The sequence below is a fragment of the Panthera tigris genome, chromosome E1, assembly GCF_018350195.1.
Source record: "Panthera tigris isolate Pti1 chromosome E1, P.tigris_Pti1_mat1.1, whole genome shotgun sequence".
Lineage (NCBI taxonomy): Eukaryota > Metazoa > Chordata > Mammalia > Carnivora > Felidae > Panthera > Panthera tigris.
In genome coordinates, this window is record NC_056673.1 from 13,031,118 (window position 1) to 13,056,482 (window position 25,365).

Genomic DNA, 25,365 nt, shown 5'->3' on the forward strand with positions numbered 1-25,365 from the left:
GCGCCCCTGGACTACCCAAGTTTAAAGCTGCCACTTCGCAGCTGTATGACCATAAAGTAGTCATTCAACCTCTCCGTGCTTCAGTTATTTACTCTGTAAAAGGGGAATAATAATGGTATCTTCCTTCTCAGGTTGTTTGAGCATCACAAGAGAGTTAATGCCCAAGAGGATGCATGGCATTTGGCACGCCCAAGACTAATAATTCTGCTCTAATTATTCTGCTGTTGAGTACCTTCTTATATGCTCAGCATATAGTACCCACCCCATAAAGCACTTGGCGCACTGCTTGGTACATAATAGGTGCTCAGTAAATGTGGTTCTTACTAATGTTAATGACAGCAGCCCTTCAGGGTGGGAGTGGGTACCCCATCTTCCAAAGAGGCTCAGGATCCCACAGGGAGCCAGCTGCTCAGGCAAAACTAGAAGCATGTGCACTGCATGTACAGGGACGGGCAGGGCATCTTCTGTGACCTCGTGGCTGGCTGAGCCTCCCCCAAGGGCAGTGGGTAGGTTAGAAGGGGAACCTTGTGGTAGAGGCCAGGTCTGGGGAGAAGGGGGTATCAGTCAGGATCAGCTAGGATATGCTGCAGTAACAAACCCCATATCTCAGTGGCTGAAAACAGTACAGGTCATTTCTTGCTCACGCTGTAGATCTGTATGTCAGTGGCAGGTCGTCTGGGGGCTTTGTGTCTCCTGTACTCTGTGATTCTGATTCACAGAGCAGACACGTCTCACGGGTTGCTGGTTGTTGTAGCAGAAGGACAAAGAGCTCCGGATCTTCACTGTCCAATGCTATAGCCACTAGCCTTGTTTGGCTGTTTAAATGTAAATGAATGAAAATTAAGTGAAATTTAAAATTCACCTACTCAGCCACACTAGCCACATTCCCAATGCTCAATAGCTACATGTGGTTAGTGGCTACTGTATGGGACAGTGCAGCTAGAGGACGCTTCCATCATCACAGAAAGTTCCACTACACAGTACCCTTCTAAATAGAGAGTCTCCTGCCACCAATTTAATGCCCCCGCCCAGAACTAACATGCATCCTTCTTTTTGTAACTTGCACAAGGGCCAGAAAGTGCAGGCATACTATGTGCCCGCAAGGTGGGGACAATCAGAAGCATTTGGAGAACAAACGGCCACCAAAGAGTGGATCCTCAGTTGGATGTTGGGTCAGAGAGCAGAAGGGGAGAACTTGACAGGTGACTGAGGCAGGCAGAGGGCAGCTTGGGGGGAATTCGAGCTGGTACGTGTGCCCCGTGACAATGCTTCCCAACCCCAGGCCTTGACCCTGCCCAGAAAAAATGCCGTAAGGAGTATGGTGGCCTAAGGGCTACATGCCTGACAGAGGGAGGGGTTAGGGAGACAGCAGGAGGGATTCAGTGAGACTTATGGATAAGCTCCCATTGGTCAGGAACCCTGAACATCCCCACAGAGGCAGGGGGTTCGGGAGTCTCCTGAGTAGAGCACAGCTGAAGCAGGCTGAGGTGTGCCATGAGGTTGGAAATATTCTGTGCCAAGGCTGGGGCATGGCAGACATGACCTCTAAAGGACCCCGCTGGATTGGAGAACTGGCCCAGAAAACTAGGCCTGGCCCTCCCCCTGCCTTTCCTGTTCACTTCAGCTAAATAGATCAGAAGGAAAAAGTCTGTTTGATTTTAATCTCAACGCAGGACACTGGAGATTATATTTTCCACGGAAAATGTCAGCCGTTGCCTAAAATAGGACCAGAAAATGTATTTTTAGGTTATGTGTTTCCCTCCTGGATTTCTGCATCCCAGTGGGCTGCTTGATACTCTCCATGGTTCAGCTGCCGGATGCCCCAGATCCTCCGAACAGGTGGTCTGGGGAGAGGCCTCCCACAGGGAGAATGGTTGCGGGTATTCGAGCTCAAAACAGGTGGACAGATACAAGGACCTGTGCCAAGAAGGAAGAAGAGGAAGGGAGAGCCAGCCTAGGTTAGAGCCTCAGAGTCCGCGTTGTTGACAAGCTCCCAGGTGATGCCAGCGCTGCTAGTCCAGAGACAGGCCAATGAGTAGCAGGGCTCAGGGAGGCTCAGTCTGGGAGGAGCCTCAGGCCTCAACAGAGCCTGGCTTCAGCCCTTGGAGGGAGAAGCCCATTGGACTCCACCCTTTGAGTCCCAGCTCCTGTCCCTTCCCCTAGACTTACCTACTTGCTCTGTGACCTTGTTCAAGCCGCTTTTCCACTCTGGATCTCAGTTCTTGTACCTGCGGAACAGGGTGAGCATTCCTGCCCTGTCTCCCTTTAGGCTGTTGGGAAGATTCAAAGACTCCAGGTATTGAGGCAGCCGGCTCCCCTGGAATAAAAGGTCCTTCAGGAAATGGAGGAGATAAAAATAGAGCTTGTAAAGTGACAGCAGGTCCTGGTGGTGTTTGGGAACATCACTCCTCAAACTGTTCTACGGGTCACAGACCAGGCGTGTGGGATGGATCTTCATGGAGTTTGCCCAGAGTGGAGGGTTTGGGGGGGGGGGGGACAAGGTGAGACTCGGCCTCTAGGAACTTAACCATGGCAGGGTGCCTGGGGTGCTGGCTGCTGAGGTTGTGTCCAAGGGAACCCCCAGGTATGGGGGACTCAGCAGGCTGGCTGTGCTATAGACCTTGTCCAAGTACTCCCGGGGGAGCAGGTAAGTCAGAAGTAGCCTGAGCTAAAATCAAGTAAAATTTTAAATTTTACTTAATTTTCATTCATTTAAATTTGAGGGAGGGGCTACCTTGCCATGGCCATAGAGGACATTGAACAGGATTGGGCAGACGTCTGAGAAAGAGCAGTGTAGGGGAGCTATCAACTCACTGGTGACCTTTGGGGTCCCTTCTCTTCAACAGTTTGCTCAGTTTCTCTGTGCAGTGGAGGAGGGTCTAGAAGGACCCATGTCCCAAGGTGAGCCATGCCATACCATGCCATACCAGATCTTCCTCAACCAGAGTGGGGTGAAGCGAGGGGAGCAATGGAAGCCTCTGTGCTCAGACCATCCATTCTGTGACCTCAGAGAGCTGTGGGGATATCTCTCGACCATCATGGTGGTCTGGGTAGGCATAGTGGGGAGGGACTGCTGAGACTCCTCCATGGCCCCACTGCATAACCCGATTATCTCTTGTCTCCTCATGGCTCCTGTGACTGCCTGGATCCCACAGAGCTCCCAACTGAGGAAGGTAAGGCTTGGGCCAGGGTGGGCTGCAAGGCCACCAGGCAACATTCTTGGGCCATTCACTGTCAGGTTGTAGCCTTCCCTCTCCCCAACAGAGTGAGGCTTTGCCGAGCCCCCCCCCCCCCCGGTATCACCCACCTGTGCCTGTAGGGCCTCAGGCTCTCAGTCTTTAAGTGGTATGGAGGGAGTGGGCCAGGTGGTCTCTGAGGCGGTCCCAGCTCTGAATGGGGGCAAGTCACTTGGTAAGGAATCCAGGCTTCACCTAGTACTCCGGTTCTCAGGGAAGTCCCTGTGGGAGCTGGTGCTGGAGCAGTTTGAAGACCTCCTGGTGCGCATCCTGCTGTTGGCTGCCCTGGTCTCCTTCGTAAGTAAGGCCCCTGTCCCACAGCATCAGTCTTCCCGGAAGGGAAGGCCAGGTTGGGGCAGTGCTCAGAGGCCCAGGCTCTGAATCCCAGGTCTGTCTTCTTAGCCATGGGCATCCCTGGACCCCTACATACCTCTTGCCTTGCTCAGACTTCAGCTTGCCTCAAAGCCTGCCTCCCCAGTGGTACTCCCCAGTTGTGACAATCAGATGTCTCTCGCGGTACCTAGGTGGCTCGGTTAAGCGTCTGACTCTTGGTTTCAGCTCAAGTCATGATGTCACAGGCTCATGGGATCAAGCCCTGTATTGGGCTCTGTGCTGACAGGACAGAGCCTGCTTGGGATTCTTTCTCTCTCTCTCTCTCTCTCTCTGCCCCTCCCCCCTTCATGCGCATGCATGAGTGCACACATGTGCTGTCTCTCAAAATAAATAAATAAAACATTAAAAAAAAAGTCTCCCTATGTTGCCAAATTATCCCTGGTGGTGGAGAGCCCTTTCCATGGTTCCCAATGCCCCACAGAAGAATTTGGACCTTAACCTCTTACAGCTTCTCTGTGGCTGCTTCTCCCTTTACTCTTCCGCTATTTTTACTGCCTGAAACCCTCCTGGACCTGTAGGATCAGGGGCCCAGGGTGGAGCTGTGGGGAGGGGGGGGGACGGTGATTGTCACTGATGGCTGAGCAGCAGAAACCCAAGGGTAATGCAGGGAAATGGCCCCCTGGGAGTGGACACAGTTCCTGCTCTTGGCCCTGTGCCCAGCAGGGCCTGGGGAGGAGACCTCATGTAGGTAACATGGAGTGCGGGGCAGCGGGGGCCCAGCCAGCTGTATCTGGCCTTCCTGGCAACTGTCCTTGTAGAAACTGAGGACTCCTCCAGAGAAAAAAAACCCTATCTATGCAGGTGCCTACAACAGCTTAGCCAAAAGGGTGCTGATACTCCTCTATAGTACAGATGGACACACTGAGACCCGTGGAGGGGAGTAACAAGTACCCACTTGGGCCAAGAGGTGGGAATGGGACTTTAATCAGGTCTTTTGCCTCCAGGCCTGGACTCTGACTGAAATTATGCTTCTCTGGCCAGTGGACTTCAGGCATTAGTCCGCAATGGGATTAGCTGGGTTTGTTCAAACATAGACTGTTGGGGCCTCACCCCAGACTTTCTGACTCAGGGGAACTGAGATGGACCCTGAGAATTGCATTTCTAACAAGTTCCCAGATGCTGCTACTGCTGCCAGTCTGGCATCACACTTGGAGAACCACAGCTGGGCAGGCTGGCAGCTGTATAACCGCCCCTTGTCCTGAAAGTCGGCTGGGTGGGATGTGGGCCATGACAGTCACTAACTGCAAGAGCTGAGTGTTCTAAGCCAGAGCCTCAGAGCAGCCCTCTCCAAGCCCAGGGCGCCCTGGGGGGATCTCTCCCAAAACAGGAGAGCAGACAGGAGATCCGGGGTGTGAAGGAAACGGTGAGCAGACCCCGGCACACAGCGTAGCCCCAGCTCACCAACTCTCACTCCATAGGTCCTGGCCTGTTTTGAGGAGGGCGAGGAGACCACAACAGCCTTCGTGGAGCCTCTGGTCATCATGCTGATCCTCGTGGCCAATGCCATCGTGGGCGTATGGCAGGTGGGAGGTAGAGGTGGGCTGGACCCTGGGGTGTCCCAGCTGCTGGATGTGACCGCCACTTGGTGTTAGAGTCCCGCTGCAGGTCCTTCTGCTTCTAGCTGTATCCCAGGCCCCAAGGGTGTCATTACAAGGGGTCAGCCAGGTAGGGCCAGTGGGGACAGACCACCTACCTGCCTCGTATTCTGCAGGAACGCAATGCTGAGAGTGCCATTGAGGCCCTGAAAGAGTATGAGCCTGAGATGGGTAAGGTGATCCGCTTGGACCGCAAGGGCGTGCAGAGGATCCGCGCCCGGGACATCGTCCCTGGAGACATCGTGGAAGTAGCAGGTACACTAGGGGCCTCTTTTCATTATGTGATGCTGGCGAGCCCATCCCTCCCTTTGTCCCCATCTTTCTGGCTGTATACACAGAGCGGGGTGGCTGCTGGATCCCTCCAAAGCTTTTTGGCCAAAACCCCATCGGACAGATATGGAGACTGTAGGCCAGGGAGCAGCACCTATCTCAGGGATCACAGCTCAGGCCCTTGCCTCTCAGCCCCAGCCTTGGTTCCTGGCAGCTCTCCTGGCTTTGCTAGGGGGTGGTGCCTAAAGCCACACTCAGCCAAGTCTCTCCCCACAGTGGGAGACAAAGTGCCCGCTGACCTCCGCCTCCTCGAGATCAAGTCCACCACTCTGAGAGTGGACCAGTCCATCCTGACAGGTGAGGCCTGGAGGCTGGGGCTGAGCAGGGGCTAGGTCAGGGGGTGGGGGTGTCTTCACATAAGGCTTCTCATTTCTGATTCCACAACCAGGTGAATCCGTGTCTGTGACCAAACACACAGATGCTATCCTGGATCCCAGAGCTGTGAACCAGGACAAGAAGAACATGCTATTCTCTGTAAGTCCCTGGGATGGCTGGACACTGCTAATAAAAACAGTAACATTTAGATGAATCAGTTAAAGCCCTACAAAAAGAACTTCATCGATTATTGACAATATGTACAAATTTATGGTATTAGTGATAGCTTGTGTTTACTGAAGGCTGTGTGCCTGGCACTATTCTAAGCCCTTTACGTGTATTTATTCCTCACACTGCTTTTGAAATGAGTGCTCTTATTCTTCACATTTTCCAGCAAGGAAACAGGCATAGAGAGGGTAAGTAAACTGCCCAAGGTCACACAGCCAGTGAATGGCAGAGCTGGGATGTGAACTCAGACGCTCGGAGTCCAGAGATTTTCCTCCTACCTGCTAGGCTTTACCCTGCCTTAATCTATAGAGGGACAGAGCTAGCCTATACTTTCCCAGTGGAGACGCCTCTAGAGAGAAGATGGTTGCCAAAGTGGTGGAGTATGGCAGAAACAGTTCATATCTCAGATGGGAAAACTGACCCCCTAAGGCAAGATGCCAGGGCCCGGTGGTTCTTTTCAGGGAGGGTGGTGGGTTCAGCCATGGTGGGAATGATATGGCCCTGTGGCCTCAGAGGTACTTAACCAGCGAAGGTTACAGGCCGCCCAGAAACAGCCAGAAGCTGAACACAGAAGCCACGATAGGTCAGGCCATTTGGCCATGTCCCAGGGCACCAAGTTATAGGGCTAGAAGACTTCCCCAGAAGTGAACAGAAATGGAGAACACAACATTTGCTCCGAGTTCTTAAGAACTGCCTGCCTAGATGCGTGGAAGCCTTGGACAAGCTGCTTTGAGGTGGGGAGGGACTTTACAAGGCATGCTCCAGCATCAGCAGCTGTCACTAAGCAGCCTTCTGAGGTGCACGCTCTGGCTAACTGCAGGTCATTTCCTTAGCTGAAGGGCCTGCAAACTGTGGGGACAGGGGGATGGGAGAGTAGAAGCTGCATTGCTCAGGACAAGAGAAAAGAAACTGAGGTTGCTACTGGCACCTACCTTTTCTCCAGCCTCAGCCCAGGACACCTGTCTGAAGGGGTACCGGGTTATTAGCCCCCTCAGAGAAGCTCCTTTGTGGGACCATTTTATCAAAGAGGACACAGAGGCTCAAGGCTAGCTAGCCTTTACATCAGGACTTAAGGATTTTACCAGGGCCCTGGGAGTAGATGGACGTAAACTTGTTTTCTGGATTCTTCAGTAAATATTTACAGATTATTTACCTAGGATCACAGTCAGCTTTGGCACTCCTACATGGCCACATTGGCTTTTTATGAATCACATTTTGGGGGATTGATGTTGTGCTGTGCTGGTTGATCCTATCGTCAATATTGGCCTGGTGCTTCCCCATGCTAGTCACTGGGGACGTGGTGCTGAACCAAGCCCTTGCCTTCATAGAGCTGACACTGTCATCAAGATGACAGCGATAGCTTGGTGCTACATAGCTGCATAAGTCTGAGAGCACTAAGTGACACGGAGACAAAAAGCCTAGTAGGGGGATAAGCACCTTACGCCAGCCCGAAGGAGTCAGGGGTCCTCAGCCCTAACCAGGGTGCTAAGCAGCCCTTCTCACCTCTCCCTTGGCCAGGGTACCAACATCGCATCGGGCAAGGCACTGGGGGTGGCAGTGGCCACAGGCCTGCACACAGAGCTGGGTAAGATCCGGAGTCAGATGGCGGCAGTGGAGCCAGAGCGGACACCGCTGCAGCACAAGCTGGATGAGTTCGGGCGGCAGCTGTCCCGTGCCATCTCTGTGATCTGTGTGGCCGTGTGGGTCATCAACATCAGCCACTTCGCTGACCCAGCCCATGGTGGCTCCTGGCTTCGTGGTGCCGTCTACTACTTCAAGATTGCCGTGGCTCTGGCTGTGGCTGCCATCCCTGAGGGCCTCCCAGCTGTTATCACTACATGCCTGGCTCTGGGCACACGGCGCATGGCACGCAAGAATGCCATTGTGCGGAGTCTGCCCTCTGTGGAGACGCTGGGCTGCACCTCGGTCATCTGCTCCGACAAGACAGGCACACTCACCACCAATCAGATGTCTGTCTGCCGGGTGAGTGGTTGCGGCCAGCTTGGGGCCCCACCGGTGTTGCCGTGTGGCGTTCAGCTGGCCGAATTCCCTCTTTGGGCTGCCCCTTGACTGCTCTTTGGCAGCGGATGGAGGAGAGAGCCTGTGGGCTGCCCCATGGTGGGGAGCAGATCCAGGTTTTCCCGGGGCAGAGCAGCTAAGTCTGGCTGGACACGTGTCACTAGGACCCACATATCACTGTGGCAGGTCATTGCCTATGAAGCTCAGTTTCTTCACCTGCAGTTTGGGTTTGCAAGCTTTGGTAGACAACCATAAAGGACACGGGAGGGGGTCAAGTACAGCCTTGGCATCTGAGCCAGGTTCTGTCCTGCTCCACTGTGACTCTGCAGTCAACGCCTGTCACCAGATATGTCAGCTCCAGTGACCTGGGAAGGGCCGGGGCAGGAATTATTCATTTCCTGGCACTCAGTCCCAGATCCTGGGCCTGCTGCCTGCATGCTCCAGGGATTCTGGCTGAGACTCCAGCAGGCCCATGGGGGAGAGGGGTGGGTGGGGTAATGGTGCAGGTTGTGGGCTTCCCACCCCTCTCAGATTCTCCCATCCCCCTTCTCTCACCTCTGCTCCATAATCTGCCCACTGGGAAACTCAGGCTCTGTATCCGAGAACTTGAAGCCCGTCAGAGGTTGTCACAGGGGAAGGGGCACCAGCAAGCTTTATATCCTGAGGCCCCTGACCTTTAAAATCTCTAGTAGGACTTCATTTGAACAGAGGGTTCCTTAACTGAAATAAAGATTTGAAAAACACACTATGGGGAAGTTGTAGAGGCCGTACATGCTGGACAAGGAGCTGAGAAACGACTTCTCAAGAGTTATGCTGGCTGGAGGGCTGCCCCCTAGGAGCAGGGAGGAGAGCTCAAAGGAAGGGGCATTTAGTGAGCATCTCCTGGGTGCTGAGCTGGCCATTGGCTTGGGAATGTACGGCAAAGCAGTTTCCAGAAAGCAAGAGCTCTCCCTGGCAGAGCTGGCTGACAGACAAGAAAATGGGCTGCCCTGGGAGGGGTGAACCCCCTGACCCTGAAGTGCACAGGTAGGGGCCGGGTGACCCGGCAGGCCTAAGAGCACACTCTCTGGGAACACCTTTGGGCAGGAGGGTCTCTGCCTCAGAGCAGGCCGTGGGTTTCCTCCCTCGGGGGGGCCAGGAACTCATCCTTTCAAGGGGAAGAGAGGGGCAGCTCTAGTGTGACCCCACTCTCTTCTCGTGTTACCGGTGGAGAAACTAATGCTCAGGTTCTCAGCCAGGAATCGCATAACAAAATGGGCAAGGACCCAGGCTTTCTGCCGCTCCTTCCAGAACATTGAAGAACCAGCCATAAACCCGTCAGGGGTCCAGAGCAGGGGCCCTGCCTCAGCCTGAACCCTACCCTTAACACTGTATCTCAGACCTTGGCAAGAGGGAAGGCCAGTGGCTTTTCTGGGGGCCCAGAGAACCCCACCCTGGTATCAGGCTTTATTCAGACCGGTTGCCCAAGGAGGAGAGAGGTGAGGGCTTGCCTGAGCATGCTTCTCCGCTCCCCAGATGTTCGTGGTAGCCGAAGCTGAAGCAAGCTCCTGCCGTTTGCACGAGTTCACCATCTCCGGCACCACTTACGCCCCGGAGGGCGAAGTGTGAGTGCTGGGCGAGGGAGAGTGGGTGGGCGTGGTTTCCTGGTGAGCTGGGTTACACCGGACGGACGGCTCCGAGAGTCGTCAGTGGGCGAGGCTTCCTGGGGGCGGGATCAAGAAGCTGTGCGCCTCCCAGGGGGCGGGCTAAATGCCCCGGTACTGAGACCCAGCCCCACAGGAGGCAGGCGGAGCAGCTCGTGAGCTGTGGGCAGTTCGATGGGCTGGTGGAGCTGGCGACAATCTGTGCCCTGTGCAACGACTCAGCGCTGGACTACAATGAGGTGGGCCCCAGCTCCCTTTCGTGACCTCCCTAGTATCCAGGTGCCCAGGACAGACGCTTCTCTGAGTCTCAGAACTCCCAGGATTGGCAGTCCCTTACCCTTTGGAGTGCCACACCCCAGGGGCACTGCCACCCCTGCACAACGCCCCACTGCCATTCCTTCCTCAGACTGGCTTTAGAACCAGTGCCCTAAGTGCCTTAGGGCTCTTGGACTGTGGGGGACTGTAATGTAAGGGACTGTAGTGCCAGGGTGCCTAGAGGAAGAAATTAGGGGAGCAGGGCTAGGGAGGGTGTTTAAAGTAGAAGGCACAGCCCGAAAAAGGCCCATAGGTCAGGAGCAGCCTGATGTGATGCAGGCATTGAATGCCCTTGACTGCAGCTGGAGCAGTAGAATGGAACATGCAGGAAGACACTCCTACCTGAGGGAAGGACTTGACCACACCAAGTCAGGTCCCATAACGAGCTGAGGACAATAGTGAGCCACCAAAGGGTTTTGAGCAGGAGAGTGATAATGGTCAGGTCTGCATTTACGAAAGATCAGGCTTCTATGTGAAGGATGGAACAGATAGGGCAAGACTGGATTCAGGAAGTCCTGTGTGGTCCTCCAGGTCGGAGAGTTGCTGGCTGGGGCTTCAGGGAAAGGGGAGAAGGCATAGGTTGGAGAGAGAATTAGGAACGAAACTCCTGGGACTTGGTGACTGGTTAGGTGAACGAGTCGGAGGATAGCTCCTGGTTGGTGTCCGGGCTGGGAATGTCACTGGAATGGCAAATACAGGGGGAAGGGGAGGTGGCCTGAGGGTCAGTAAGGAACCAAGTCCAACAGGCAGCTTGGAGTTCAGGGGAAAGGTCACTGCCAGGCTGGGCACTGGAAGTCAAGCACATGAAAGATGGGGGCAGCAGGGAGCGTAGGAGGCCTCAGGGAGAGAAGATGGGAGGGGAGAAGCAGGGACCGGACAGCAGGGTTTAGAAAGAGGAATCTGGGGAAGGAGGCTGGGAGCATGCAGAGCATGAGGTAGACGGCCGGGAGAACACATGTTCACTGATGTCAGGGAAGGGTCAGAAGGGAAGGGAAGCATCAGTGTCGGATGCTACCCAGACCTCATGTCAGCTGGGCTGGGAAGGGTCCAGAGGCCTGATGCAAAGGAGGTTTAAGGTAACTGGCCAAGGGAGCTCTAGGGGTCAGGGAGTGAGTGGGAGGTGAGGCTTGGGGGTCCACTGGAGGCTTTCCTGCTCTTCACGCCCTGTACTCTGGGCCCCACCAGGCTAAGGGCGTATATGAGAAGGTGGGAGAGGCCACGGAGACAGCCCTGACTTGCCTGGTGGAGAAAATGAACGTGTTTGACACCAACCTCCAGGCCCTGTCCCGAGTGGAACGAGCCAGTGCCTGCAATGCGGTGAGTAGAGTGAGAGCTCTGGCCACAGGCCTCATAGCGGGGGCTTCTGGGCATCTAGAGAAGGGAGAGAGGAAGGCGAAATCTTGGGAGGCTTCTGGGAGGAGAAGGGACTTCAGACGCTAGTAAGACTTCGCTAGGAAGAAAAGAGAGGAAAAGACTGAGTGTGGGCGAGGATTCAGAGTTGGGACGTACACAGCATGGTCAGGAAGGGCAACCTTTTGGCATTTCTCAGGCTGGAGAGGGAGATGGGGGCTTCCAATGCCAGGCTCAGAGGAGGATAGGCACCATCCCACAGGGAGCAGGAGGCTCTTCGTAGGATCGGGCAGCTGGAAAGAAAGCAGTGAGACTTGCTGGCTCTGCCTCTCACATCCTGACCCTCCTGGGCCCCGTAGGTCATCAAGCAGCTGATGCGGAAGGAGTTTACTTTGGAGTTCTCCCGGGACCGGAAGTCCATGTCAGTGTACTGCACGCCCACTCGCCCTGGCCTGGCAGCCCAGGGCAGCAAGATGTTTGTGAAGGTGGGGCCTGCCTAACTGGCCTAGGGCTGCTGCCCATGTGGAGTCCCTGGGAGATCCGATCTCCAGTGTTCTAAAGAGCCAGTGACTGCAGCTGTGGGAGACCAAGGGAGCTGTGAGGCCCACGGTCAAAGCAGCGGATCCAGAACGAGGGTGGTCAGCCTGCCGTGGGGCACTGGGAGCAGGATCTGGTCTTGGTGGAGATAAAGGCGGGGCTAGGCACCAAGGCCTGCCCCTCACCATGGTCGCAGCTCTGGGCTGAGAGGCACTGCCTCACCACATGACCTTGGGGTCACCTTTGCTCCTCCATGGGCCTCAGTCTCCCCATCCAAATGGCAGGATCAAGCTGGAAGGTCTCGGAAGCCTTTCACCTCTGATGAGGGGCATTGAGGTAGTTGGTGCCCATCTTTGGTGCTTCATGTTTTGGCAGCTGAGTCCTAGAGAGGGAAGTCTCCCATCCAGACTTCTGCCCATAGCACTGTTACTGTCACTGCTTTTCAACCTGACGTAGGAATCACAGCCCTAACTTCATGCTGAAGTGGAAGTTTTAACTTCTTTTGAAATGAAAAGGCTTCTGTATTGCGATCTCAGGCTACTTTGAAACTTAGCCACTTTGAAAACTCTCCTCTCCTTTGGGGAGAGGGAGAAGGTATGACGAAGGGCTCAGAAGCTATTCCCAGGCCCGGGGTGAGACCCAAGGTGAGACCCCAAGGCTACTGAGGAGCCTGTCACCCCTGTCACATTTTCCCAGGGCCACACCCACCACTCCTCAGCGTGGCTGTGTCTCTGGTCCCCAGGCAGGGCTCAGCCTGCTTCCCGTTGCTGAACCCCCCTACAGAATTGGGATCCTGGTAGCACCAGGTTGGCAGGGAAACAGGGCATGTAGGAGGACTGCCAATCCTATTCCCACCCCCTGCCCCAGATGCTGTAGCAGACCTTCTCAGCTCTGGATTGGTGGGGGGAGGGGGCCTCCCCACGGGCAGCCACTACCCCCCATTCCTTTTGGGTTTCTCCCAGTGGGGCCCCCTTGGTTTCCAATCTGAGCTTCCAGAGAATGGATTCTGGTCCATGCCTTGCTGTGTGTCCCCTTGGATGGCCTTTTCCCATTTCTGGGCCTCAACTTCCTCTGTTGGGCAAGAGGGAAAGGAGGGGTCCTAACTGACAGAGTTACCTCTCCCCTCCCCCGTGACGCAGGGGGCTCCTGAGAGTGTGATCGAGCGCTGCAGCTCAGTCCGAGTGGGAAGCCGCACAGTACCCCTGAACGCCACCTCCAGGGAGCAGATCCTCGCCAAGATCCGGGATTGGGGCTCCGGCTCAGACACGCTGCGTTGCCTGGCACTGGCCACTCGGGATGCACCCCCAAGGAAGGAGGACATGCAGCTGGATGACTGCAGCAAATTTGCGCAGTACGAGGTGCGTGCCAGGGCAGGGCCCAGGGCTGGGAGCCACGTGTCTCTCTGCCAGGGCCGGGCAGGTAGCAGCTTGAGCGTGGGCCCAGGCCCCACTTGCATCTGCGCCCTCCCTACAGATGGACCTGACTTTTGTGGGCTGCGTGGGCATGCTGGACCCTCCAAGGCCCGAGGTGGCTGCTTGCATCGCACGCTGCCACCAGGCCGGCATCCGTGTGGTCATGATCACAGGGGACAACAAAGGCACAGCTGTGGCCATCTGCCGCCGGCTTGGCATCTTCAAGGACACAGAGGATGTGGTGGGCAAGGCCTACACGGGTCGCGAATTCGATGACCTCAGCCCTGAGCAGCAACGCCAGGCCTGCCGCACAGCGTGCTGCTTTGCCCGTGTGGAACCTGCACACAAGTCCCGAATTGTGGAGAACCTACAGTCCTTCAATGAGATCACCGCCATGGTGAGGCCACAAGATGGGAACCTAGTGGAGGTGGTGAGGAGTTGGGAGGGGGAGGAGGGTCACTGACCATAGAGCTTGGAAAGAGCAACCCGTACAACATCTGCCCCTGCTTCATTCTTATTTTTTCGGCATTTTATTACAAAAAGTCTCAAACACAAAAAGAAATTAAAATAGTTTTTTAGTAAACATCTATAATATCCGCGATCTAGATTCTACAAGTAACGTTCTGTTATATTTGCTTTGCACATACCTATCCATCTATCCATCCTCAATCCAGCTTTTCTTAAGTAAATTTCAAAGTAAATTGCAGGCATCAGTACACTTCACCCTCACATAATTTAGAATGCATACTCTATCTAGAGAGCAGCATTTCTTTGTGGTTCTATTTTTTTTCCTTTTTGAGGTAAAACTAACATGCAATGAAATGCACAAGTCTTAAGCATAGCATTCATTTGACATGTTTTGATAAATGCAGACACACCTTTGGGTGTCATCCAAACTTTTATCAAGATAAGGAATATTACCATGGAGACATGAAGTTCCCTCATGTACCTTCCCCATCAGGACCCTGTCCCACAACAGGCCATTTTTCCACCATAGATTGTCTGTCCTAGATTTTCACATGAATGGAATCATATAGTATGTATTCTTGTGTGTGGCTTCTTTGTTTTGAAATATATCCATGTGGCTTTGGGTATCAGTAGATGATTGCTTTTTTTTTTTTTTTAAGCATTGAGTAGCATTCCACTGTGAGTCAGTTTACTTATCCATTCACCTTTCGATGGACATTTTGTTTGGGCCCAGTTTTTGTTTTGTCTCATTCTTGATTACTAACCTATTCATCAACACTCAGCTGACTCTTGAACCCAGTCTCACCCCTGACCTGGCCTCTGTTGACCTCCAGCCCCCAGTTCTTTACTTTAATGCTGACCTGTGATCCAGTCTTGACCTTGATACTGAGCTGGGCACCAATCTTGACTTGACCATAATTATAATCTGGTTCTTGACTTTAGTTTTGACCTTCATATTGACTTGGTCCCTGACCTTGAACTTGACCATCTTAATCTTTTTTTTTTTTTTAATTTTTTTAAAGTGTTTATTTATTTTTGAGAGACAGAGAGACAGAGCATGAGCAGGGGACGGGCAGAGAGAGAGGGAGACAAAGAATCCGAAGCAGGCTCCAGGCTCTGAGCTGTCAGCACAGAGCCCGACGTGGGGCTCGAACTCACAAACCAGGAGATCACGACCTGAGCCGAAGCCGGAGGCTTAACCAACTGAGCCACCCAGGCGCCCCTTGACCATCTTAATCTGATTTTTACTTTGGGTCAGCCCTAAATGGGCTGCAGTCTTGACCTGCACCCTCACCTGATCCTTGACATTGACCTTGACCTCCAACCCAATACTTTTTGTAGACCTCAACTTTATGTGGCCTCTAATCTTCACCTTGACTGCAACTCCAACCTTGTCTGTGACATCACTCCTGATGTGGGCCATAACCTTGATTTGGCCTTTGACTTTGACTTGACCTTTGCCTTAGTCTAGTTTTTAATTTTGAGTCTGAGTCCAGTGTGACCCTGACCTTCACCTTGGCTCCAGCCTTTACCTTAACTATAACACCCACCTGATCCTTTGCCTGGGTCACAACCTTGACCTCATCCCTGACTTAACCTTAACTTTGCCCTTAACCTCAGCTTTGTATTTTATACCACATCCAACCTGAATTTCATCTCTATCCTCATCAGTGACCCACTGTCATCCCCAAGTCCATCCTCACCATCTTCTCTGACCTTAGAATTGACCTTCTCTTCAAATTTGTCCTTGTCTGCAACGCTTGGCTTCCCCCTCAGCCTCATACCCCAGCCCAATCTCTGAGCTCATTCTCAACCTCACCATTTGTTTTGTTCAGCTGTCTGCTTCCTTGGGGACATCCCCTGAGCTTAGGGATAGGCTTAGTTGAGAGGAGTCAAGGAGGTGGAAGAGAAGTTTCTCAGGCATGGTCCTACCTACCTTGGCCCCTAGACTGGAGACGGGGTGAATGATGCCCCGGCTCTGAAGAAAGCAGAGATTGGCATTGCCATGGGCTCCGGCACAGCTGTGGCCAAGTCGGCAGCTGAGATGGTGCTGTCAGATGACAACTTTGCCTCAATTGTGGCTGCAGTGGAGGAGGGCCGGGCCATCTACAACAACATGAAGCAATTCATCCGCTACCTCATCTCCTCCAATGTCGGCGAGGTTGTCTGGTGAGGCCCTGCATTTCTTGTTCCCAGCCCTCTGGACCAGCTCTAGGTCACTAAGGGAAATGCCTGTTCCTCGGATGGGGCTGTAGGGATAGAGGAACACATGCCCTGCCCTGGAGGCGGCCTTCTAGGACCTCATCTCAAGGAGGGCAGGGCCTTGTCATTCTTCCAGAGGCCTTGGTGCATCCCGGCCCCCAAGGAGATACCTAAAAAGTCCCTGTCATCCCTCTAGCCATAATCCCCACACTCACAGTTGCCAAGATGGGAGAACTAGCGCTGCTCTGGGGCAGTAACGTGTTCACGTGTGTGTGTGAGTGTGTGCACACAGGTGTGTGCAAACATGGCACGTGTACCCGAATGAAAGGTGTGGGCAGCCATGTGCATGTGTGCTCTTGTGCATCTTGAGGCATAAGCAGAAGCACGGAGGATTTGTGCCAGCATCTAATTTGTACACATTTAGGTTCACGTGTAAGAGATGCCTGTGGGGGATGGTGAGCACATGTTTGCTTGGACACATGTGACTTCTGTCACCTCTGCTTGTCCGGGCAAGCATGTAGGTGTTTGCTTGTGTTTGTGCGATTGTATGGCCTGTGCTGTTTTTACTTCTGTCTGCGAACAAATTGTATGTGCTCAGGCATGCATTGTCCACATGTGTACATGCCCTAGAGAGGAGCTCTGGCCTAAACAGGAGAGGCCTAAAGAGCAGAATCATCCAGCCTCCAGAGCTGAGATTAGGAGGCACGAGTGGTCCAGTGTGAAGCAGAGCCATGTATATGCAAGTCTCACTTGTGTGCACACATAAGAACTAGAAAAGTGAGGTGGGGCTCCTGTGAAGACAGTAGGTGAGCTTCCCAGTCTAGAGTGTGAGTAGGAGCTGGGCTCTTCAGTTGCTGGGCCCTAGAGCCTCTGACCCTGGTTCCAGCATCTTCCTCACGGCAATTCTGGGCCTGCCGGAAGCCCTGATCCCTGTGCAGCTGCTCTGGGTGAACCTGGTGACGGATGGCTTACCTGCCACAGCCCTGGGTTTCAACCCACCAGACCTGGACATCATGGAGAAGCTGCCCCGGAACCCTCGTGAGGCCCTCATCAGTGGCTGGCTGTTTTTTCGATATCTGGCTATTGGAGGTGAGTGGGGCCCCAGCCCTCAGTGGGGTTTCAGGAGCTTCCTGAGAGCTTCTATCAGGGATCCTTGCAAACTGCAGACAGTATGACTCAGCCTGGCATAGGCCAAAGGAAGCTGTGTGGGCTCATCTAATGGAAAATACTAGAGCATTCCTCAGGCATGGCTGGATCCAGGCCTCAGTATCACTGGCCTATTTTGGCTCTGCCTCAGCTCCATTCTCGGACAGGTGCTCCTTGAGATGGAAAGATGGCTGCTGCAGCTGTAGCCCTCATGTTTACTCTCTTACAACCCCCAATTCAGCAGAAGAGAGAGTGTCCGTCAGTAATATAATCAAAGTCTCAGGTCTGTTCTTGGCCCACATTGGGCCACCTGCTTATCTCCTAGCCAGTCACCATGGCCAGGGGTGTGGCAGATGTTGATTGCCAATCAGGGCCCACCACTGTCACTAAGGGTAGGTGCTATAAACCACATGGCTCAGAGAGGGAGAGGGCGGTTTCCTGACAGAAACTCAGGGCATTTTTAGGAAGGGGAAATGGATGCCAGAAAACCACAGCTATCCACTATAGCCAGCTTCCTCCTGCCCTCCTTGCAGTGTACGTAGGCCTGGCCACGGTGGCTGCCGCCACCTGGTGGTTCCTATATGATGCCGAGGGACCTCACGTCACCTTCTACCAGCTGGTAAGCAAGGATGGCCAGGGACTCTGTTGGGGTTATTTCTGAGGTAGAACTCACTGCCCAAGTTGTTGGAGCTCCAGGGGAAAGGGATCTGGAACTCCACGGTTGGCCAATGGCTGTCCCTCCCTACCCCCATACACATACATAGACATCCACCATCTAAGGAGCCAAGCTCAGAAGCCACTGGAAACTTAGAGATAGCAGCCCGGCCCCAGAGCCAGAGAAGCGGTTACTGCTTCTCCCAGTCATTTGGTTAGGGGGCTGCCAAGGGGCATAAATGCCCAGAAGTATCTTGCCTTTATCAGGGAACCCCCAAAACATTGAGGGTTCAGAGATATGTAGAACTTCAGGTGGAGGGTCAATAAGGAGTTAAGACGGGCACCTGGGTGGCTCAGTTGGTTAAGTGTCCGACTTTGGCTCAGGTCATGATCTCACGGTTCGTGAGTTCAGGCCCTGCGTTGCGCTCTGTGCTGACACCTCAGAGATTGGAGCCTGCTTTGGATTCTGTGTCTCCCCCTTCACCGCCCCTCCCCCCCCTTCAGAAATAAATATACATTAACTTTTTCTTTTTAAATAAGGAGATTAAGAATGGAGGGAAGAATCTGCCAGGCTCTCCCTCCCCACCCCACCCCTATAACAACATGCTTCTCAAGAAAGGGATCCACTGACCTCTTGAAGTCACCTAGCTGGTACATGCCCACCACAGGGCTGGCTTAGCTCAGCACAGCTCTGCACTGAGCAAGCAAGGAGACCCCTCAGCTCTGTCTGTCAATCTGACCCTCTGTCTGGGCATCTCCTTTGCTTGAAAGAACCTTTGCAGTGAATCTGGCAATGTCAGCTTTGGAATTCTCATGTAAAGCTGAGAGCTGCAGGGATTTGGGATCTTTTTCCTCTGAGAGTGTCTGTCTTCATTACCTTCTTGTAGATAGAAGAGCTCAAAAGAGGGACCTGACTCATTGCCCCATCCTCCCTGGGGAGGCTCTGTGATGATTTCAGGCATTCTCGCAGTGTTCATATCTAGGTGCAGTCAGCTCAGGGACGCTTTTCTTGTACCCACCAGCCCTGAAGCTCATGGGCTCTCCTTTCTTGCAGCAGTGCAGAGCATAGGCCCATGCCCTCATCCCAAAGGCTCGTGCCCCCAAGCCCTTGGCAGAAGGCTCGGGCCAGCCTCAGGCACCTCTGCTCATTTAGCTCCTGTGGGAGCAGCAAGATGCAGAGCAAGGGCGTGCTCACCATCCCGCTGCTGCCTTCTTCCAGCATTGTCTCAATTAACCTCCTTTATCTATACATCTCAAATCTCCCAGGATCCCCCCGCCACTGTGCTCTCAATGTTTCTTCTGAGCCCCAGTCCCAAAATTCCAGCTGGATACCTCCTCTGAGGTGTCCCACAGGCCCATTGTATTCACTAAGTCCAAGATCAGATCTATCACCTTTCCCCAGATAATCCCTTTCCTTCATCCCCATCTCAGTTCTACTGCCTCCCTGGTCACCCATGCCAGCCAGACAGCTGGGGGTCGTGGTAGACACATACCCCACGCCCACTACGAATTAGTCGCCAGTCCCCTTGGTGCCAACTTCCCAACTGTCCTCAGGTCATTCCATTTCTCATTTATCCATCTGGTTAAGAAATGGCTATTAAGCACCAACTGTATGCCAGGCACAAATTAGTAGTGACCAAGCAGGCAAAGTCTCTGGAAAGAGCTGGGAAGAGCATGGCAGTGGGCGTTCACATTTTAAGGTGAGAAGTGCTGCAGCAGAGAATGCAGGTGTCTCTGAGACTTGGAGGTGGTCAAAGGTTAGACCTAAGGTAGAACTTTCAGCTTCAGATGCTGGTTTCAGCAGAACTGACTAGAGCCTTCTCCCCCTCCCCCACCTGCTTGGTTCCTGAAGAAAGCTGTCAAAAACGCAGCAGTGACTAAGAGCACAGAGTATGGAGCCTGGATCCAGGCTGCCCGGGGTTCAAACCCTAGTTCCACCACACACCAGCTGTGTAACTCTGGACAGGCTACTTAACCTCTCTGTGTTAGTTTCCTTATCTACAAAATGGATAATAATAACAGATCTGCCTCAGCCTCATAAGGCTATCAGGAGGATTAACTGAGTCAATGCTTGTAAAGTGCTTAGACCAACATCTGGCACATAGTAAGAGCTATGTACAGATGAATTAAGTTAATGAAACACAGAGGAGGCCTTGCAGCATAAGGTAAATAGGAAATAGCCAGAGAGGCAAAGGGAAGGAATAGGCAGAACACTGGCTTCACCCAAAGAAACAGGCCCCCACCACCACAAGGCTCATGATGAAACTAGGAGACTGAGGTTTCAGCCCGATGTACCTTCTAATCAATTCAGGAGGCCACTCTATGACCCATGACCTGGGGCATAATGTACGCATGTGGCAGAGGCACACAGGTAAAACCCAGAAGGTTTAAACTGGACAGTGTATTTATCTATTGAAACCTCTTAGTGTGATCCTTTTTGTATTTTTTCCCTCTGCACATGCATAAGGATCTAGGCGTGCACATGCCTGAGTGGGAGGTGTGTATACGGCATTTGTATGTACATGTGTACACAGGCCATTGAGATCTGGAAAGGCGGGGGAGTGGGGGGGTGCTGACCACAGTGGCACAACAGGCAGGGGCATTTGGTCTTCTTGCTCTATGATCAGTGCCAAATAAAAACATGCATTTGTCCCAAATACCGGAGCTCGATTTGGGGAGAAAATCCCACTGCTGACTTAAATGAGATAAGAACCTCCATCTCTTTGTTAAAATAAGAAATCTGACCAAGCCTTAGCCTTTTGTAATCTTTTATTCTGCATGAGGGAGAAAAGGAAAGTGCTAGCGTTCCCTTCTGGCTGAAAGTCACCTTACCCATATTTATGCAGTGTGGGAAAACAGGGATGTATTTACTGGACAGGAGCTCAGACAGCCGGTCATTTTACAGGCTTCTCTTTGAGGGTTATTTTTACAGCATGTGATTCCAGTTTCTAAACCTTTAGCTTAAAAGATCTCTGTGTTCAGAGGAGAGTCCAGAGAACAAATTTATATTATTAGAGAACAGAGCTGTTTAACAGTTATGAACATTCACACTCATCCAAGCAATGCAAAAGAGAACAAGCCAGAAGTTCTCATACATGGCCTCAGCTCAGCATCTTATCACAGAAGAATCTGTGAGCAAAGTTTATGAACAGGAAGAAAACTCTCCCCCGGGACTGCAGGGGGAAGAGCCACTTCCCTTATCAAGCCCCGAGAGCTTCTTCTTCATTATGAAGAAGCTGTGTAGTAAGCCTGCACCTAGCAATTCATTAATCCGTGTTGTAAGCAAAAGGCAAGTGTGGTAGAGCTCAATTTCAGTGGCAGAATTGGAGGGAAGTATGAGTGGAGTCTTATTTAATGGTGATTAGGAGTATATGCAGCCTTTGTCTACCCACCAAAGGTGAATTCTATTCAAACAATTTGGCTGATTGGTTTTCATAGGCATTTATTTATTCTGTGGTCTCAGGTAATCACCACCCTCAGTCCTGCATCCCCAGTATTCAGGGCTCCCCAAGCACCTTCAGGGTAATGCCTGCATCCTCCCTCTGATCCCAGGGCCGTCTGCTGTCCTCCCCATCCTAATGCTAGCTTCTCCTTTCTCTGGAACAGTGTAGTACCTCTGACCCCATCCTGGGTAGGCACCCCTCCTTGGGCCCACCCCATGGCAGCACCCTGCCCACTGGTTGTATTATGTCCTCAGATATAGGCTGAGGACGGAGTGAGGCTTCCCTCTTCCCCCACACTGGCCCCTCCCTGACCACTGTTCTCCCCAACCCCACCCAACCCCACCTTGGTGCCCTCAGAGGAACTTCCTGAAGTGCTCCGAGGACAACCCACTCTTTGCTGACATTGACTGCGAGGTCTTCGAGTCACGCTTCCCCACAACCATGGCCTTGTCTGTGCTGGTGACCATTGAAATGTGCAATGCCCTCAACAGGTGGGCTGGGCTGAGGGGCCCGGAGCGGGTTGAGGGATGGGGGGTGAGGCCTAAGTGTGGGGGCTGAGGATCAGAGGGGTCCAGAAGAGGGTTTTGAGGATGAGTGGGGCCAGAATTGAGATCTAGGGAACAATGAGGGCCAAGACTGGGGTCTAAAGAAATGGAGGGGCCAGGATTGGGTCTGAGGGACAGAGAAAGGAGGTTCAAGCTCTAAGGACAGGCTGCTGGGGGGCTGAGCAGACAACTGTGACACATCCCTCCCAGCTGCACTGGCCTCCCAGAAGCACTCCAGCCTACAGGCCCAATTAGGGAAATTCTGAGGCTCAGGCCACTCCCTGCACCTCCACATGGGTGGATGGGTGCCCACCGCAGGGCCTGCTCCCATCCGGGCCCAAGATGAGTATCCTGTACCATTGGCAGCGTCTCGGAGAACCAGTCGCTGCTGCGGATGCCACCCTGGCTGAACCCTTGGCTGCTGGCAGCTGTGGCCATGTCCATGGCCCTGCACTTCCTCATCCTGCTGGTGCCACCCCTGCCCGTGAGTTTCTACCCGACTCCAAACCCCTTCTGCAACAGGGTCCAAACCTTCCTTTAACATTTCTGGCCCTGGGTTGGTCACTGGGCCTCTGTGGACCCTTTTGCTATGGAAAGCCTGGAGGACTGGGAGTGGGGAGATCTGAAGGTGCTTGGTGCACACAGCCTGTGCTTCAGGAGCCCTCAGACTTGGGGAACAGAAGAGGTGGAGACCAGACTTCTTGTTCTGGGGAATTTTCCAAGGCTAGGGCAGGAGGAAACACTATGCTCTTCCCCAGTACAGAATGCCTCCCACTTCTCAACAGGACCAACAGGATTTTGTCCTTGGCTAAGGGCAGGGGAGGGCACTTCTGGCAGGGGAAGCAGAGTGGACAAAGATCTGGAGGTGGGACCTCAAGGAGCATCTTGGAGTTGCTTATGTAGGGTCCATTGCAGCCCAGGTGTATGAAGCAGGTGGATCGCGGGGACATGAGAAGTCCTTCCCTTAACCAAACCTCCCACTCCCCAGCTTATTTTCCAGGTGACCCCACTGAGTGGGCGCCAGTGGGTAGTGGTGCTCCAGATATCTCTGCCTGTCATCCTGCTTGATGAGGCCCTCAAGTACCTGTCCCGGAACCACGTGGATGGTGAGTAGGAAGCCCCAGACCCTCCCCACCCTGCTTGCCTCTAGCCTGTTTCCCTGCCCACTTCCCTGCCTGCCTCTGCTCCCAGGTGGCAATGGGCTGGTGCCAGCTTCAACCTCCCTGTCTATACAGAGAAAGAAGTATTCTTGGATCACCAAGTAGAGGACAAGAAGGGGCTCTGCTCTGGTGGCTATGACTCATGATACCTGCAGGGTCTTGTGCTACAAGGGTACAGCCAGCAGGATCACTACTCAGGGCCATGCTGCCTCCCTCTCCTCACTTGCCATCCACCCTGCATGGCCAGGCCCAGTGTGCTCTTCTCTGGGCCTTGGCCTCTGACTTCTCTGAACCCAGCCTGTCTTAATGCAGATATTCTCAGGGCAGTCTCCCAGGCATGGAGTGGGCAGCCACTGACCACCTCCAGGATCCCAGACCACACTGGATTGGCCTCTTTGGTGTTACCTTGTAGGAGGGTGGAAGAGGGCGTTCTCTGTTTCTAAGCTCACAGCTCTGGGTCTGCCTTGATCCAGTAATAGAGGAAGAATGGCAGGGTCAGCATTGGAGGCAGTGTTTAGAGGAGGAGGCTGGGGCATGGCATCCACCTGCCAGCTTCTGCTGGTGGAAGAGCCTGAGAGAGTAGGTGATTCTAACCTCCCAAGGACAAGGGAGGCACCATCTTCTCACTGCCAGAGCTGCCTAGAAATGGAAGAAGGCAGGGATGAGAAACTCCCTGTTCCCGGGAGTTTGAGCCAAGGCAGTAGCCCCGTGGCCAGATTGCTAGGGAGGGTCTGGATTAGTCCCAGCTATAGCCCAAGGCCTGCACTGGAGCAGCTGGGTCCTTGAGGGTCATCTCAGGCAGGAATGTGTCACGGCCCCAGGGGAGGGAGCCTGGAGTTGGGGGGAGGGCTATAAATAGATCACGTGCTTGTCATTCCATAGGGGCCAAGGCGATCAATCGGCTTCTGTCTCACACTGGCCAACCCTCCTAGACGCTGTAAACATTTTATCTTATTAAAGAGGCTAAAACAAGTTGGCCTTCTTTCTCTGGAGAAGCTGGCCCACCACAGGTCTGTCCATAGTGTGACCAGACCATTTAGAGGTGGAAGTAGGTGCTCAGCCAAAGCAAGGCCTTGTTGGGACCCACGGGTGAGGTAGCGGGAGCCAGACAAGGCATTTTGTCCCCAGTACGGTTCTTTCTGACCCACCCACCGTGGACACTCCTAGGGAGCTGAAGAAGGAGAAGTAGGACTGTCACCTAAAACTCCACCCTTGGGGGCCCAGGGCTTCTCCATTTCTGGCTGAAGCACAGAGGTGACCTACCAGGAATTCTGCTGGCCGGCCTTGATCACGCTATCTCACCTGGGAAGTCAGGCCTCATTGGCAGCTCGGGCAGTTTCTCTGTCTTCCCTGAGAGCCTTCCCTAGCAGCCATATCTGCTAAGGAGTTCAGCACATTTTCTTGAGAAAACTTAGAAGTGAGAAAATTTCTCGGCCAATGGGGAAAAGCCTATGTTCGGCACTGGCTGGCACATGGTGGAAGCTTCCTGGCCTGAGAGGAGGGAAGGCACCTAACAGGACAGGGCAGGTTGGAAGGGCTAGGCAAGAAGCAATCCCTGCTGGCTAAGGGTTGCAGGTGATTTCCAGAAGAGACAAGATCTAAGCAGAGGTTCAAACGGGGAGGATGGAACTTGGGGGTGAAAGGGCTGGGCTAGCATGGCTTGGCGTCTCTAGTGGGGCTGGGACTCAGAGTGCAGGGTAGAGAAGTGAGGCTACAGTGTGGAAAGGGCCTCGAATGCCAAGGTAAGGACCCTGGGCATTATTCTCATGGCAGTGTGAGCCACAGAAGGGTAGAAGCATGGAAGGGACTGGGGTAACCATGGAGGACAGATGGGAGGGTCAAAGCAGGGAGGCTGATGAGCTGTGTTGAGCTGGTCTAGGGGGAGACACTGAGTCCCAGCCCAGGGCGAACCGGTCCTGGGCAACACCTCCACCTCCACCATTAACCTGAGATGTTGACTACAGTTCTGGTGAGGCTTGGCTTGAAAGGGCGGTACCCTGCTGTAGGGAGTGGCTATGGGGCCCACAGGAAAGACTCAGGCTGGGCACCTGCAGCCACATCTGAGAGGTGGCCTGGTGTGTGTCTGCCACAAGCCCAGACAGCTCTGCCCTGTGTGGCTGCAGAGTCCCTTGGGCCTTCTAAAGCCGGATGGGGCGGGGGTGAGAGAGGGGACCCTGTTACATTCCCAGCCAGCCTGGTGGCCTTTTAGGGAAGTTTTACTGAGGCCTGATACTTATAAGCTTCCCTATGATTTATGAGGGATGTGTCCTGGGGAGAATTGCGGATGCCGGGTCATCCGCAGGGGGTAGGCGAGGGGGGGTGGTCCTCTTGCCCCATCTCTTGGCCATACCTAGGTGTGACTGAGCAGCTGTCA

General features: G+C 53.5%; 1 protein-coding gene across 4 annotated transcripts in view; it reads left to right on the forward strand.

The window, feature by feature from the left end:
* Positions 1-25,365, forward strand: part of ATP2A3 (ATPase sarcoplasmic/endoplasmic reticulum Ca2+ transporting 3) — a 36,472-nt gene that overhangs the window by 7,006 nt on the left and 4,101 nt on the right. For 2 of the 4 annotated variants that reach the window (XM_042965721.1, XM_042965720.1), the window contains exons 2-20: positions 3,156-3,173; positions 3,451-3,533; positions 5,048-5,152; positions 5,341-5,479; positions 5,771-5,851; positions 5,943-6,028; positions 7,616-8,080; positions 9,632-9,720; positions 9,896-9,998; positions 11,260-11,391; positions 11,784-11,909; positions 13,101-13,319; positions 13,435-13,770; positions 15,790-16,010; positions 16,930-17,132; positions 17,723-17,808; positions 21,644-21,777; positions 22,198-22,315; positions 22,820-22,937. In XM_042965721.1, coding sequence (XP_042821655.1) covers positions 3,156-3,173; positions 3,451-3,533; positions 5,048-5,152; positions 5,341-5,479; positions 5,771-5,851; positions 5,943-6,028; positions 7,616-8,080; positions 9,632-9,720; positions 9,896-9,998; positions 11,260-11,391; positions 11,784-11,909; positions 13,101-13,319; positions 13,435-13,770; positions 15,790-16,010; positions 16,930-17,132; positions 17,723-17,808; positions 21,644-21,777; positions 22,198-22,315; positions 22,820-22,937 — 2,862 coding nt within the window. Of the gene's footprint in view, positions 1-3,155; positions 3,174-3,450; positions 3,534-5,047; positions 5,153-5,340; positions 5,480-5,770; positions 5,852-5,942; positions 6,029-7,615; positions 8,081-9,631; positions 9,721-9,895; positions 9,999-11,259; positions 11,392-11,783; positions 11,910-13,100; positions 13,320-13,434; positions 13,771-15,789; positions 16,011-16,929; positions 17,133-17,722; positions 17,809-21,643; positions 21,778-22,197; positions 22,316-22,819; positions 22,938-23,288; positions 25,266-25,365 lie in introns of those variants that run through there. The other 2 variants (XM_042965724.1, XM_042965722.1) reach the window with 2 other exon arrangements.